Source organism: Cyprinodon variegatus, unplaced genomic scaffold, assembly GCF_000732505.1.
Source record: "Cyprinodon variegatus isolate N-32 unplaced genomic scaffold, C_variegatus-1.0 Scaffold292, whole genome shotgun sequence".
NCBI classification, from domain to species: Eukaryota; Metazoa; Chordata; class Actinopteri; order Cyprinodontiformes; family Cyprinodontidae; genus Cyprinodon; species Cyprinodon variegatus.
The window spans coordinates 322,587-337,131 of NW_015150745.1; the positions used below are offsets into that span (position 1 = coordinate 322,587).

Genomic DNA, 14,545 nt, shown 5'->3' on the forward strand with positions numbered 1-14,545 from the left:
AGAGCAACCTGGGCTCTCATAACACCTGAGCAGTGCCAGAAACTCATCGACTCCATGCCATGCCGCATTAATGCAGTAATTGAGGCAAAAGGAGCTCCAACCAAGTATTGAGTATTGGACATGCTCATATTTTTCATTTTCATGCTTTTCAGTTGGCCAACATTTCTAAAAAATCACTTTTTTGTATTAGCCTTAAGTAGTAATCTAATTTTGTGACACACGGAATTTTGGATTTTCATTTGTTGCCACTTCAAATCATCAAAATTAAATGAAATAAACATTTGAATGCATCAGTGTGTGTGCAATGAATAAATGTAATGTACAAGTTACACCTTTTGAATGCAATTACTGAAATCAAGTTTTTCAAAATATTCTAATTTACTGGCTTTTACCTGTAGATGTTAGGAAAGATGTGTAGCTTCTTTAGTATCTGCTATTTGCACTAAATGTGCTTGGCATCGCTGAGTAATAGAAACAGCATCTGTTTTTAATGGTAAGAGTGAAGGAGAGTATAACATTTAGATTTCCTAAAATATAATAGTTTTTCATTTTCAGGATCTTCTATGACTGATTGAAGCTCACATTTATAACAGCATTATGTCCGCTGTTCCTGTTAGCTTGTGAACTCTGAGTTCCATGATGTTGGATCCGGGATGAAACACAAGTGTTTCCTCTTAAATGGCTTCTTCCAGCTTTTTTCGCTTCCTACGCTTGTTTTAAAAGCCTTACTCATTCTGAAAATTACTTTAAGTCGCAGCCCATTAGCCTTTAGTTATGGTGCATTCTCTAATTAAAAATAAATTGGATTTTGGACTTTCTGCAAAGCTGGTGAAGCTGAAAATCAACCAGTACCGATCACCAGGCAGAACGTTGGTGCATCATTCTCTGATCTATGCAGAAAAACAATTACATCAGGATTGATTAGATGTGCTTTAAATCTCCTAATGAAGTAATTATGAAACACTAGTTTGGGATTTTGAAACCAGAGACATATTAGGACCAGCTGAGGTAAAGATTTCATTTTAGTGCTTGGAGTTCTGCAAAAGACTCTTTGGAAACTGTTGTGCTCTAGTTTTAACAGATAAATTTTATCTCTGGAGATTTTTTTTAAACATATTTCGTTTTTAATATTCAATAAAGTTCTAGTAGAATTAAATCTAGACTCTCATTTTCAGCTTTCAGCTTGGACACAGAGCAACCAGACTACGACCTGGACGCAGACGATGAGGCCTTCGTCAACAAGCTGAAGAAGAAGATGGAGATCAGCTGCCTTCAGTTTGAGGAGATGATCGACCGGCTGGAGAAAGGCAGCGGACAGCAGGTCAGCGCCGCCTGCTCTCTACTTGAAAACGCGATACTCTGTCACATTAAAACTGGATTCATCTGAAACAAACCTCTTGTTTTGTTTTTTTCCTTTTAGCTTGTGAGTCTTCCTGAAGCCAAGCTGCTGCTGAAGGAGGACGACGAGCTCATCAAGGAGGTCTTCGATTACTGGAGCCGAAAGAGGAAAAACAGCAAAGCCAACTCTTTGATCCCGACCGTAAAGCAGGAGAGACGAGACGGCTCCAGTACCGGAGACCCTTACGTGGCCTTCCGACGGCGCACGGAGAAGATGCAGACCAGGAAGGTTGGTCTGCTCACATTTCCTTCTGCACTGATGCTTCTTCAGCATCCGGCGAGTTTGAGAAGATAGAAGTTGGATTTTAGAAAACTTGTTGAGCTGGGCTGTTTAGTTGTTTTATAGTGATTAATGTGAGCGCACAACTAAGCTCTTGGTCCCGGCTGCAGGATTTTTGTTGTTGCTGAACCTCTGCTTCCTGCTGCGTCAATCATAAGAACTGTGAACAGATGGGCTGGATCCTGTCTGGAGGGTTGTACATTTTCTGCATACTTCAGCTTGTGTGTAGGCTGAGTGAATTATCCCCACCTTCACCTGAAGGGCCAGAAATAGAAGCAGTGACGCTTAGAGCTTGTTGCTCTGCAGGGAAAACCATGTTGGTTGTTAAATTACTGTCAGTCATAAAACTTTAAACCATCATAGTCCTAATAGTATGCATTCAAGGAATGGTGTGGAAGGTTTTTTGGGCTCTGACATACCGAGTGTGCTTTAATGTTGTACAGATTTAATAAAATAGACTTGTATTGAGATTGCTGATTAATGTGAACGGCCTAATTATGAAGCATCTATGTGCAATCCAGGAGGTTGACTGAAGAACCCGATATCGGCTTTAGCTTTTTCTCATCCAGTCTATTACAGTAAAGGTTAAAAATGAACCAATCAGGCTGTTATTCTAGTTCAACAAAGGCCAGATCATTAGAGGCATTTTTATTTTCTTTCTGATTAGCTATTTAAGCCCATTTATGATCTACATTCTGATCATTTAGAAGTATGTGGGCAAGAGAAGGCGAGGAGTTGGTCTAAGTGTTTCTTATGGTTTATTTATAGGATTGATCATTAGAAACAAAGCTTTTTCATGCAAATGAATGACGTGGTTATAACCCAGCAAATATGAGATGGATAAAACCGTCTTAATATGTGAGATTATTGATGCTAGATATGTGCTATGAGGGACGAATCGCCAGCTTGTTGTTGAATATTCTTCCAAATATCATCCCTCTGTGTTAGATGTAAGAACAGATTATTTTAGACCTAGAATACCAGCTTTTTAGATGCAATAAAGCTTAACCTGAGTCTTACAATGCTAGCATCAAGAGTGATATACTGAGTTTGTAGATGGTGGAGTTTCCTTTGTCTGCAGTGCATTTAATGGACATATTGGCTAAATATTTGAGTTCTGTTTTTAAATGTTGAGATTTTATTTTTTTCCCCTTTTACTCTCAGTTAAGAAGCATATTTATCCTTTATTTGTCCAGAACCGTAAGAACGACGAGGCATCCTATGAGAAGATGCTGAAGCTTCGCAGGGATCTGAGCAGAGCGGTCACCATCCTGGAGATGATCAAGAGAAGGGAGAAGAGCAAGAGAGAGCTGCTGCACCTGACACTGGAGATAGTCGAAAAGCGGTGAGTTCTGGTCAGGGGTGACTCTATGAGAGGCCAGAGAGGAATAAATTACGTATCTGTGCTTCTCTGTACATTTATGTAATTTAGAGATGAACTGAAGGTCTAATGCTTTATTTTTTTCATCCCAGAAATTCCATGTCAGACTTTGGTGGAGAAATCATGGCAGAGGTTCTGGCTGAGCGGGCGCTGGTGAGGCCACAGATCATTCCCCTGGTCCCGCTCACCAATCAGTACCGACATCAGGACCACATGGAATCCAAGGACTACAAGTCTAAGGTGACCCCGCCGTTAGAAACAAGACAAGTGTATTCCCCCAAAAAAAGATTTCTGTTTGAGTGACAGCCACGTAGAAACTGTCTGAAGGTGGAGGCACGTCATTAACTACTCTCTATCTCGCTCTCTTTGTAGCCCGAGAAGGCAGAACCTTCGCGGCAAAAACGGAAATACGAAAAGAAGCCGAAGATGTTGCCGTTGTCATCAGGAATGCCCCACCATCCGGGTCCTGTTGTGTTCAATGCTAAAGACCTGAACCAGTACGACTTTCCCAGCTCTGACGATGAGCCCTTCTCCCAGGTAGACACCCCAAACCATGCTAACGCCTTAGCTTCAGTAATCTACAGGCTTCCCACTGAAGTCAGGAGAACTATGGAATAGATTTAGGTTATTTAAAGGTCGGGAATATCTTTGCAAACTGTAGAAAAAAGGAGAAGTTATGGATTAGTTGTATTGTTCAACTTTCTTGTCTTAAAATTTTGTCTGCCATGTATCCCCATATTCATCCTCCTGCCTGTCCCTGTCAGTTCTGTCAGGATCAATATTTAACCTTCATAGTGAAGAATATGGGTCCTTGAGGCCACTGTCCTCAGAACCCGCTGTCCTGCCTCTCTTGGAAGTCTCTTTTTGCAGAACCCCCCGAATCAGAAGATTGCATAAACTGCTTAGCAGTCGATCAGCCGTTTATTTAACCTGGGTGTGTGAAAGCATGGAGATGCCTAAAACGTTCGCGACAGTGGGTCAAAGATGGCTGCTGTAGCAATGATGTCCATGAATTAATAATACTGTCGGGACAAAGCATTATTGTGGATATCCATCTAACTTGACCTCTGACCTCTTCTGTCCACAGCTCCACTCAGGCTCATCTGAAGCAGAGGAGGAGAACGACCCCGATGGAGCCTACGCCTTTCGCAGGAAAGCTGGCTGCCAGTACTTTGCTGTAAGAGCCATACTTGTTAGAACTCATATCAAACATCAGGACTGTTTTACAAATGGAACAATAGTTATTAAGGTTTTTACTCTCCCAATGGTAGATTATTTTATTTTATTTTTTTTCCTATAGCTGTTTTTTTTTTTTTTTTGCAAGTTTTGGTCTCCTGAGGTAACGAGTTGGAAATGTGCCCTTCTTTAAAGTCCTCTGTGTGTTTCCAGGCTCGTCCAGATCTGGTGGGTAGTTGGCCGTGGAGCGGTCCTTGGGAAGGCGGTTTGGCAGAAGCTCGCTTTCGTTACAGTCTCACTACACTGACTGTGCCACGCCGATGTCTGGGCATGACACGGCGGCGTGTGGGGCGAGGCGGCAGGTCAGTTGGAGCCTCCTGTTTACACCGTGCCTTGTTCAGCGTAGCAGATCGTTTCATGGCTGAATTTGTTTTGTTGTCGTCCAGGGTCTTGCTGGACAGGGCGTGCACTGACGGCGATGACGTGTTCCACCAACTGGACCTGGAGGCCACGGACCTGCCGCCACCAGCTTCTCCTTCACCTCCTCCTCCCTCTGCGACTTCGCGCTCACTGGCACCAGACACATTTGCGGGCACCTCAGAAACGAATACCTCAGACAGAAGTTCCACCTCCTCCAACAACCCCTCCGTTCCCCCGACCTCCTCTCCTTCTTCCACGGACCTCAGCCAGATACTGTCTAATATAAAGTCCTGCCGCTGGAGGCACTTTAGACCACGGACACTACCACTACATGAGCTGGACAACGCCCACCCTCTGTTCAGGAGGATTAGTCGAAGCGTGAAGCGTCCGCTCTCCGCCACCGGGGGGAAACCGTTTGGATTGCAGCGGCCAGCGAGGGCTGTCCCTCCTCCCACACCTGTTGCTGGTAAGTAGCCAAAATAAATGGCATATACCTTTGATAATCACTCTTTATTGTTCTGTTTAGAACAGCTGCCATGTCAAAAATTCAATCATGGGTCTGAATTTCTGTTCACTCCGATTTAACAACCACTCAAAAACACATACAGTACGGTTTGATTGTAAACTGGCAGGGTGTGGATGAGCTCAGGGGGGTTATGATGCCTTTACAGGCCACCTTCATCCTTAGTCCTGTGTTACACAAACTAAACATGCTTTCCTCTCAGTTCTGTGTGTTGTGGAGGCAAAAGCAGCTTAATGTTTCCCAGCATCTATAAAACTGACTGGTGAAAGTGTAAATTGGGAAAACGGATGTCACAGCTTGCTTACTTTTTACTTTCTTTTTTAAGATGGCCAACACACACTCTGGAGGAATAGAAATCTTTCCTAGAATCTGTAGCTTGGTTTATACTCGACTTATTGAACAGGGTGTGAGGAGAGGCGTGCCAAAAGTGATGCAATTCGTTGTCTCCGCCCCCCCAGCGTGGACCAGGCGCGCAGCATCAGCGCTCGGTCACGCACTTCCAAATGGGAGGATATGAAGTTGTTCTCCGTGAACAAATTTGCCTTCACTGAGATCAGATGGTGCAGAAGGTTCAAGTGGAACAGTCTGGTTAAATGCAATGTTGTTTCTTTTTATTCTGTGACTAAAAAATGGCATAAAGGAGCGAGTTTATTGGCCAAGCTTGTGGTAAAAACAAGGATTTTAGTTTGTTTCCACCACATCATAAATGAATTAAGTCTGAAACAACTACCAATACTATAAAATGCATTCGGGTTTGATTTGGTAAAATAATTTTATATCTGTTATTTGAAAAAGGAGTGGGTCCAAATGGGTTTCACAGTGGGGCCGGTTTCCCCATTGTCACGTCTGTTTGTGCAGCAAGTAAACCTACCTTTTTATTCTGTTAAAGGTTCTCAGTCATCCAGGTCACGTTAAATCCAAAAAAAGAAAATGAAAAACCCTCCAATGGACTTTGTTTAGTGGATTTTTTTTATTCCGTTGTATATTTCTCTGCCATAAACACCTAGTATTCTTTAATAATTCTTAAATGATACTGTGGTCACCCATTTTGGAAGTGGGATGCCCGTTTCTTCTGCTTATTTATTTTTTATTTTTTTGTATTTCCTCGTGTAATGTTGATCAGAGTATTGCACCCACATCCCTGTCTACTATAAACATGTACAACACTTCTGAGTTTATACACGGGGCACAGAGACGGCATGACAATCCAAAGGACGAGTTTATTTCTGCCTTAAGGTGCCTAGAACCAGAACATTTCATTCCATGCAAAGACAAGTTATGAGTTGAACGGAATGATTTCATTTGGTTCTTGCAGTCCAGGTTCTCTTTTCCTGCAGAGTATACATATGCTTCGTTTGAGCTTTTTGTTTGTTCTTATTTGCAGAACCAGTACTGGTTCTAAATGCAGTTGCTTTGTGAAAGTTATTTTCTGGCCCTGTTGTTACAGAGTTTGTCCCCCAACCCACCCAATCCCACAGGTGTCAATTAAATGTTGAATAAATTCATGGATCTCACTGGCTGGATCTGTTGTTTGGCACAGAGGCTATTAGAGCAGCATACAGACTAAATGCTACACGTCCTCAGTGGTGTGGTCTGGATGTTGTATTCCAGGCTTTTATCAGCAAAGCTGCACCTGAACGCATCAGACTATAGCTAACTGGTCATTGTATGAATATGAAAAGGAATTTATACTAGTTATCATTGTAATCATTTTGACTTTGAGATGAAAGTGATTCTCAGATCCTTTGGAATGGAAAACTGAAGGGTTGGTGAGGGAAAATGTTGATCAATATTTCAGAGAAGCATGAAGACGCCTCCTAATGAAATGTGAAACAAGACTTTAAAATCAATACGCAGTTCAAAACAAGAGACTGGAGGCAACGTTCCGTCCAGTGCACCGAAGGAACATTCACACTGAAAACCAAGAGTCAGAAAGAAAATACTGCTGTTTACCAGCAGCTTGATAATTCCTGTCTTACTACTGGGATGTAATTAAGTTCCTTATAAATTCCTTTAGGGTCTTTCACAAACTGTTTGTGGGAAAATACTCTGTTGATTTGAGTTTGAACAATTACGGTTAATTTAGATTATTTTAAGAGAGAGAATTATAAAAGTTTACATGTTAATGCCAAAAGAAATTCTGAATTACATTTTATTTCTTATACATCTAACTTTATGTGAACGTTACTATAAATTATCATTTATTTTCTACTACTATAAAAAATATCATAAAAATGTTCTTTTCTCAGAGTTATATTTTCTTAGGGAGCATTCTATTTGAAAACATAACTGCATTTAAGCATCTGATGCTTGAGGTTCTTTATGCCATATGAGACATTTTTATTATTTCATTCCCCTGATTCTGGTTGCTGTGTGGTGCTAAGCTGAGTGTCTGAAACTAAAGCAATGCAGCAGGACGGCACCCTGACGGTTTATCTCCTCAGCATCCTTTACTGCACCTCCTTTTTATTCAACTAGAAACCAAAGTAGTGGTGTTTTATGTTGGCTGTTCTGTCTAGAATATGTTGAAAACAAGGCGGGTGTCTGTTAGGATGTAAAGTAAGGAAGAAAGTATAAATAAGGCTCCACTCTCTCTGCAGAAGGTGCGCTATGAGTTTAGAGGAACAAATTCCCGCAGGTAACCTACCTTACTACACGAGTGCTGTGGACCAAAAACTGCCGCCCTTTGTGTTAAAATAGTTGCTAGCCTAGCAAGTAGCTGATTGGTAATTTGTTGATTTGGTTCTAGCCCTGGTGTGGATTTTTTCTTCGCTGATGTTCAGCAGCTTCTATTTCTGGGGGCAAAAATAGAAGGGGGCATCTGGAAAAGATTGAGAGATTCTAGGAGAATCGCAAGGTTGGAACCGGTTCAGATTGATTGATGCAAACACCTACTCATCAGAGGCATTTGTTAAAAAAAAAAAAAAAAAAATTAAAAAATGTTTAGGGCTGACATATTCATATTAATTGTGGTGAATCGATTATTAAAATAGTCAACTAATTTAGTAATCGATTAATTGTTAAATGGAGTATAGAGACTCTAAAACATGCCTATAGTGGACAGAGCTACCCACTTTGAGCAGTAATTATGCAAATATTGTAAAAAGTTTTAGATTTTTACATTTAAGATGAAGATCTTTTATCTGACAATATGATCCATCCAGAACTCAAGTGGAAAAAGTTTTTCACCTGGTTTAATTTTGCAAAAAGTCTTCTTTAAGAAACTTTTGCTATCCGATTAATAATTGAAAAAATAAAAAGAGTAATGGAATTGCAAAATAATCTTTAGTTGCTCACCTAATTTTTTGCGGGTTCAGGTGTTGATCAGGTATGATTGATTAAAACATGGTTTTGTTTTTAGGAAAGTTTGTGCCTTTCTGTTTTAAGGCTAGCTTTAAAAATTTATGGGCGGATTTTAATGACACTTTTATTAGAGGTGCTCCTCATTCCAAGGAACAATCCATTAAATGTTTGTGACGATCCAGATCATAATCAAAGATTCTCTAACATCGTGAGATGGGGATATTTGGTGGAACCAGCAGTTCCCCACTAAACCAGTGGGTGGCAGCAGTGAGTGTTGACAGCTTCAGCATCAGACTGAAAAAGTCGGGAGGTATTTTAATTAACACAAAAAACGTGAAAGGGATCGTTGACTTGTCTTTAAGATCAGTTGTGAATTGATTGACTCATGCCGAAAAACAATTCATTTAAATTTGGTAATAATCCAGATCATGTGTAAGTTTTTAGCTGTAGGAGTAATTCACATTTAGGGTTGATATTTGCTGCTTGAGGGAGGTCTGGGCTCGGAGTGCTTTTCCAGTTTGTTATTGTGATTGATGTGATGTTTGCTGACTGTTGCGCATTAGATCATTGACTCTTGGTTGTTAGGACTCTTTGATTATTCTGCTCCAAACTAGTTTCCTTTGTTTTCCAGTTGTTTGAGTATCAAACTGAAAGTGGATTTAAAGTGATTTGCTTTTAATTGTTGTAATTTGAGATGTAGCTTCAGCAGTTGGTACAGCCTCTGTTCCTTATGTCTATTGTAAATAGTTGAATGCCTTGTTTTTCTTCAACTATCTGATAACTTAACCACAGATTGTAAAAACCTGTGATGAAAATCTTTGACTTGAACTGTTGCAGCATCTACCTTAGACTGTGTTCAGATCTTTAAGGGAAGGTCGTCGTCATCTTAAGGCTGATTTATACTCAGAAACCAGGTCATCTGCCTGCAGACACTCTAGTACACCGCTCCATAATTGTAGGTGACCGCAGACAGGAGGCCTCTGATTGGTCAAATTTACATCCGCTTTACACTATGCATATTTCCTGTTTGGTACCTTACCTGCTTGCTTTGTTTGTATGACCGCCATTGTGGAAAACGACTCTTGAAGATGGACGAGTGAGGTGCGCGAGAACGCTGGGACCCTTTTTCCACCTGGATCCCCGCTCTTTTTCGCCCTCATGTCCCTGTGCTGGCGTACAAACTTGCCCCCACTTCGTCACCGCATCAGCCGCATCTAGACCCACAGCTAGTTCCTGATTGTTCCTCATGCGTTGTGGCGTGGAATAACATAGCGCAGACCACGCTTCAATATTGGGTATAAATCAAACATATCTGCGACAAGCTCACTGCGACACACTGCTGTGGGAGGATAACCAGACCTTTAAGGTTGCAGAGATTATTGATCTTTTCATGGGGCTTCCGTGTTTTTTGAGTCTACAAATTGATAATTATTCAGTATTTTTTAAATGTCGAGTTCAGTTGAGATCTGGAAAGTGTTTTAGTAATCCTTTGTGGTGTAAAGAGCTTTTTCTCCAGATGACTAAAACATCTCCTCTTTCTCCCAGCTTTCACAGCAGAACAGTACCAGCAGCATCAGGAGCAGCTGTCTCTGATGCACAAACAGCAGCTGGAGCAGGTCCAGCAGCAACACCAAGCCAACAGCACTGCCAACAGCAGCCAGGTTAGTCTCCACCCACATTCAGCCGCCTGCCTGCTGAGTTTAACCGCTCCTCTAATCACTAACTCCCTACGCCTCTAACAGAGCATGGCCAACACGTTGGACCAGGCCAGTGCTCAGTTCGCCGCCTCAGCCCTCGTTACCGCCGAACAACTGCTGGTTCTGAAAACGAAGGACGAACTGGCCCCTGGAGGCGGAGTCAATGGCATCCTCTCCTCAGGTACGTCTGCTGCCCTCAGTCAGCCTTGAGGTTTAGAGTAAGAAGGGAAACTAATGGAGACATGATGAGAATAAGTTTCTGTCTTTAACAATTAGCTCAGTCTGAAACGCAAAGATTTGATATAGTTGCTTATAAACAAAAACCCAACATGTTTTAATTAAAGTTAAACGGCAGAAGTGGGTCTAATATCAGTGAATAAATGGTCAAATTTTTCTATCATAAGATGAGAACAGAAACCACTAGAATGACGTGTTCCTGGCTTTAAAAAGAGTCATCCTTTCTTAAGCAACTCTGTTCACCACTTGAACACTTACATTTGTTTTGAACTACAAAGAAATCTTTTGAAGGTGTGATGTTACCTCACCATACCTAACATCACATGTATTCAGACTGGTGGATTTAGAAAAAAGAAACAATTGGATTTTCAAGACTATAAAATAAACAAAACTACAACAAAACTACAATAAACAGACATTTTAAGAGATTTAAACACCAGGAAGGAAAACAAAGAAATCCTAAGCTCTGTCTGAACGTCCACCATAAATCCTTCAATCACTCCATAGAGCTGGGACTACATGGCAGACTTTATAATCAACTGTGTTATCTGAGTTCAAACAGTTGATCACTACCTCGTTCACCATTTGTCACATGACTCCAGCTCCCCCCACGCTGCCTGCCCTATCTTTTTCTCCCTCTCCCCCAAAACAAATCCCATGGTGCTTTGCAAGGAAAGCTCTTCCAAAGCATTCTGGGATATTTCTGCTCTTCTGCTGACCTTGGATCTAAGCTACTTTTCAAGGTGCATTGTGGGAAATTATAAATCTACTACTTTTTCAGCCACTAGATATTCTTCCACTCATAAAATGGTGGAACCGCAATCATTTTAGGGGTCAGGGCGTTCAGACACAGCCCCATTATAGTGGTTGTTTTCAAATGTTTTTGAGCACAGGAATGAGGGGGATTTAAAACAGATCGGCTGATCTGACCTGGAAAAAAATAATTAAAAATAAATAAATAAATAAAATAATTAAGTTAAATTTAGGTATATGCTGTGATGTATTAAGGCTATGGAAATTTAAAAAGAAAAGATTTAAACATGAGATATTTATCTGCTTCCTCTGGTTCATTGGAAATAATTGGAAGAGTTGAAACTATATTTTTGTTTTTCCCTTAAATGATCATCTTGTTTCCTCTGCCGCCCCTCTACCCTCCTCCCAGGTGTCTATAAGGGCTTGCCGCTCTCTAGCACAGCGTCCCCGTCCCCCGCCGCCCCGGCTCCAACCTCGACCCCGACGTCCGCCCAGCTCCACCCCTGCTCCACCACGCTCAGCTCGGCCACCAGTAACAACGGCACCGCCCATCCCGCCAACACCACTAGCACCAACACCGCCACTCAGGTCCTGCTTGGAAACAACAACAGCCTCCGTCTAGGAATCCCCGCCAGTAAACGCGTCCACGCCCCCCGGACGCTGAGCGCCACCATGCCGACATCCGCCTTAAAGCTCGCCCACCCAGCAACCGCCAACTGTCAGAAACAAAAGGTGGCCACAGCCTCCACCTCTCCGCTGGACATGGTGCCCGGGTGAGTATCCAAGGAGAAATTATATACTCAAAATATCTTTAAAATAGCCATTTTTATCTGACCCTTATCAACTAAAACACCATTTGATGAGCAGCCTGACGCCTCAGTACTTCAGCGCTAATGCATTTATAAGCCTGTAGCCTATTCTCCTGAATTTGCTTTGAGGTTTCAGTGCTGTTCACACAAAGAGCAAAAATGACAAGTACTGAGTGTGGATCTGATAATCCAGAATCTGTAAAAGTTTGTAAAACCTTGGTATCATATCTCCTGTCCTCCAGACATTTTCCCTAGCCTGTATAAGTCCCTGACTACACCTTCTGACCTGTTGTTGGTCCTCATTTATTCATGGCATCCGTTTCTTTTATGAGTCAATAGCAGAAGCAGAAGTTTACCCAACAGAATAGAACAACTGAAGCGTCTAACTTATCACTAACGGCTGTTTAGGAGAAAAGCTGTGCAATATGGTTGAAAAATGTATCACAATATAAGCCTTTTATATTAATCTATCAAGGATTAGCGATTCCAATTCAGTCCAATAACACTTTATTAAACCCAAAGAGAAATCCAGTTAATGGGGTTTCATTTATCTGCCTGCTTAAAGGTCAATTTTGACTTTGATAAAGAGTTTGGTCCTACCACCAACTCTGCTGGGCTCGGTTGAAAGACTAAGGCTGTTTCTTAAGGACTCGTGTCCTCGCCAAGTATGTTCTGGAGAAGAACACAGGAAAGCCTGGACTTGGAAGAACAGGAGCAAGCAGCATCAATATGGGTCAATTGGAACTGAAGCGTACTGATGACGTCACCACACGCTCAACTAGTCTACAGCTGCAGTTCACCTCCTGTTATTAATAGTCTCTAGATAATAATAAATTCTGACTTTTTTCATTTAGTGGGGGAATAATAACACAGTCAGATAAACACAAATCAAACAAACGTTTTGCCAAATGAAACAAAAAAATCGCCATCAGAGCCAGTCCTTTACCCTGCCCACATCTCTCAGAATTCATAGCGGTTTTGAATCCAAGTTTAGTGAAAAGACATTTCCCCCAACACCCGCAGTGTTGAGGGAAAGCAGCCAAGTGCTTCTATTCAACATCCATGAGTGCGGATGAGTTTTGAACTTTTCAGACTGTCATCCTTCAAAATGCTGAATCGTTCTTATGGTCTTCCACTGAACTTGGTGTAACTTAAATACATTTTCTCTCATTTTAAAATCGGGACCTGCACACTCTGCTACAACAGAGAAATGTATCCTTTCCCTACTTCCTAGGAACAAGAACTATACTCCCACTGCAGTATTTATCTGTGGTAGCCACACCCAATTTAAATCTGACCAATCAGATAATAGGTTGGGCGCCATACCTTTGGAAAATGTACAAATTAGTTCTGCAGGAAATATGATCTACTCTACTGCAGCAAGTTTGTCAAAAAAAAAAAAAAACAGTTTAGGTCACTTTAGTCAAAATGTGTGAGAATCTGAAAAAAATACTGAGGACCATCTGTATCAGGAGGTATTGGGACTTTCTTGAGGGTTTAAAGCAGCAGAATAATTCAGTAAAGCAGAGGACATTTTTAAAGTTATTGTCTCTGTACTTGCCTTTGTTTCCCCCCCCAGAGCTAACATCCAGCTTTCATTTTATCCAATTGTGTAACCAATTCAGACGTTGAACTAACTGTTTTTCTGCCTGTGTTTGTCTCATTGCAGGGAGAATCTGGAACAAGACAAGCCAGCACTGAACAGTCTGTCAGAGAACACAGTGGCCATGGAGGTCACGTAGCCTCGGGCTAACGGCTGCGAGGGAAACGTGACCCATCATTTTCTTCTGTTTTTTTAATTTTTTTTTTGGGTGCTATGCATCATTTGGTAGTCGTGAATGCAAGCGGTGGCTGAATGAGCACGGCAAGGTTGGGTTTCCATGGCGACCGTTTTGGGACTTAATTGCAATGCTAGTCTCGTACAAAATTTTTTCTTTCTTCTCCCCGCCCCGCCCATATTTCCCTGTTTGTTACTGTTAATAAGAGATCGTCTGTAAATTCTTAATATGGCAATTATATGTACAGTACTGCATATTTGTAATATCCCGCCCCCCCTCCACCCCGCTCTTGTATATAACATTACTTGAATACAGAATTGTTCATTTGTGATGTTTTGCACTCGAGATATAAAGTTAAAAAAAAAAAGTTAAAAGAGAAAACAACAAACTGCAACTGGTTCAAAATACGATGAGTGAAAGTTGTACCACAGAAAAGTGTGTCTTCACATGCATGGTGCAGAACCTGCTGTTGGATCTATTTATTGTGCCGTGTTTACAAAGTTTTTCTTTTTTTATTTTCCAGTTCATGTCATTTTTATTTTTTTTTGTTAAATTTTTAAATACACTGTACCTCCCACCGGTGCCCCATGCTGTAGTCGGTGTTTAGCAATGTTTCTAGAGCTATTTTTAAACATGGTTTTGGTTTGACATCCTTCCACATCAGTGGTGTTGAATCCATGGAGACGCAGGCCGGTAGATGAGGGGGTTTGTTTGGCATCACTTTCAGTCTCAACTAAGCTCTTCCATACCTTTTTATTCCTGAGACAAGTAACAAAACAATTGGGATGAA

At 41.4% G+C, this 14,545-nt stretch overlaps 1 protein-coding gene across 3 annotated transcripts in view; it reads left to right on the forward strand.

Annotated features, from left to right (window-relative positions):
• LOC107090369 (enhancer of polycomb homolog 1-like) overlaps nucleotides 1-14,108 on the forward strand; it is a 30,033-nt gene extending 15,925 nt beyond the window's left edge. For all 3 annotated transcript variants that reach the window (XM_015383699.1, XM_015383700.1, XM_015383698.1), the window contains exons 3-14: nucleotides 1,176-1,321; nucleotides 1,421-1,627; nucleotides 2,875-3,023; nucleotides 3,152-3,299; nucleotides 3,432-3,596; nucleotides 4,147-4,236; nucleotides 4,449-4,597; nucleotides 4,682-5,121; nucleotides 10,027-10,142; nucleotides 10,224-10,359; nucleotides 11,578-11,941; nucleotides 13,647-14,108. In XM_015383699.1, the coding sequence (XP_015239185.1) occupies nucleotides 1,176-1,321; nucleotides 1,421-1,627; nucleotides 2,875-3,023; nucleotides 3,152-3,299; nucleotides 3,432-3,596; nucleotides 4,147-4,236; nucleotides 4,449-4,597; nucleotides 4,682-5,121; nucleotides 10,027-10,142; nucleotides 10,224-10,359; nucleotides 11,578-11,941; nucleotides 13,647-13,719 (2,183 nt within the window). In that variant the 3' untranslated portion in view covers nucleotides 13,720-14,108. The remainder of the gene's footprint in view (nucleotides 1-1,175; nucleotides 1,322-1,420; nucleotides 1,628-2,874; nucleotides 3,024-3,151; nucleotides 3,300-3,431; nucleotides 3,597-4,146; nucleotides 4,237-4,448; nucleotides 4,598-4,681; nucleotides 5,122-10,026; nucleotides 10,143-10,223; nucleotides 10,360-11,577; nucleotides 11,942-13,646) is intronic.
• The last annotated feature ends 437 nt before the right edge of the window (nucleotides 14,109-14,545 follow it).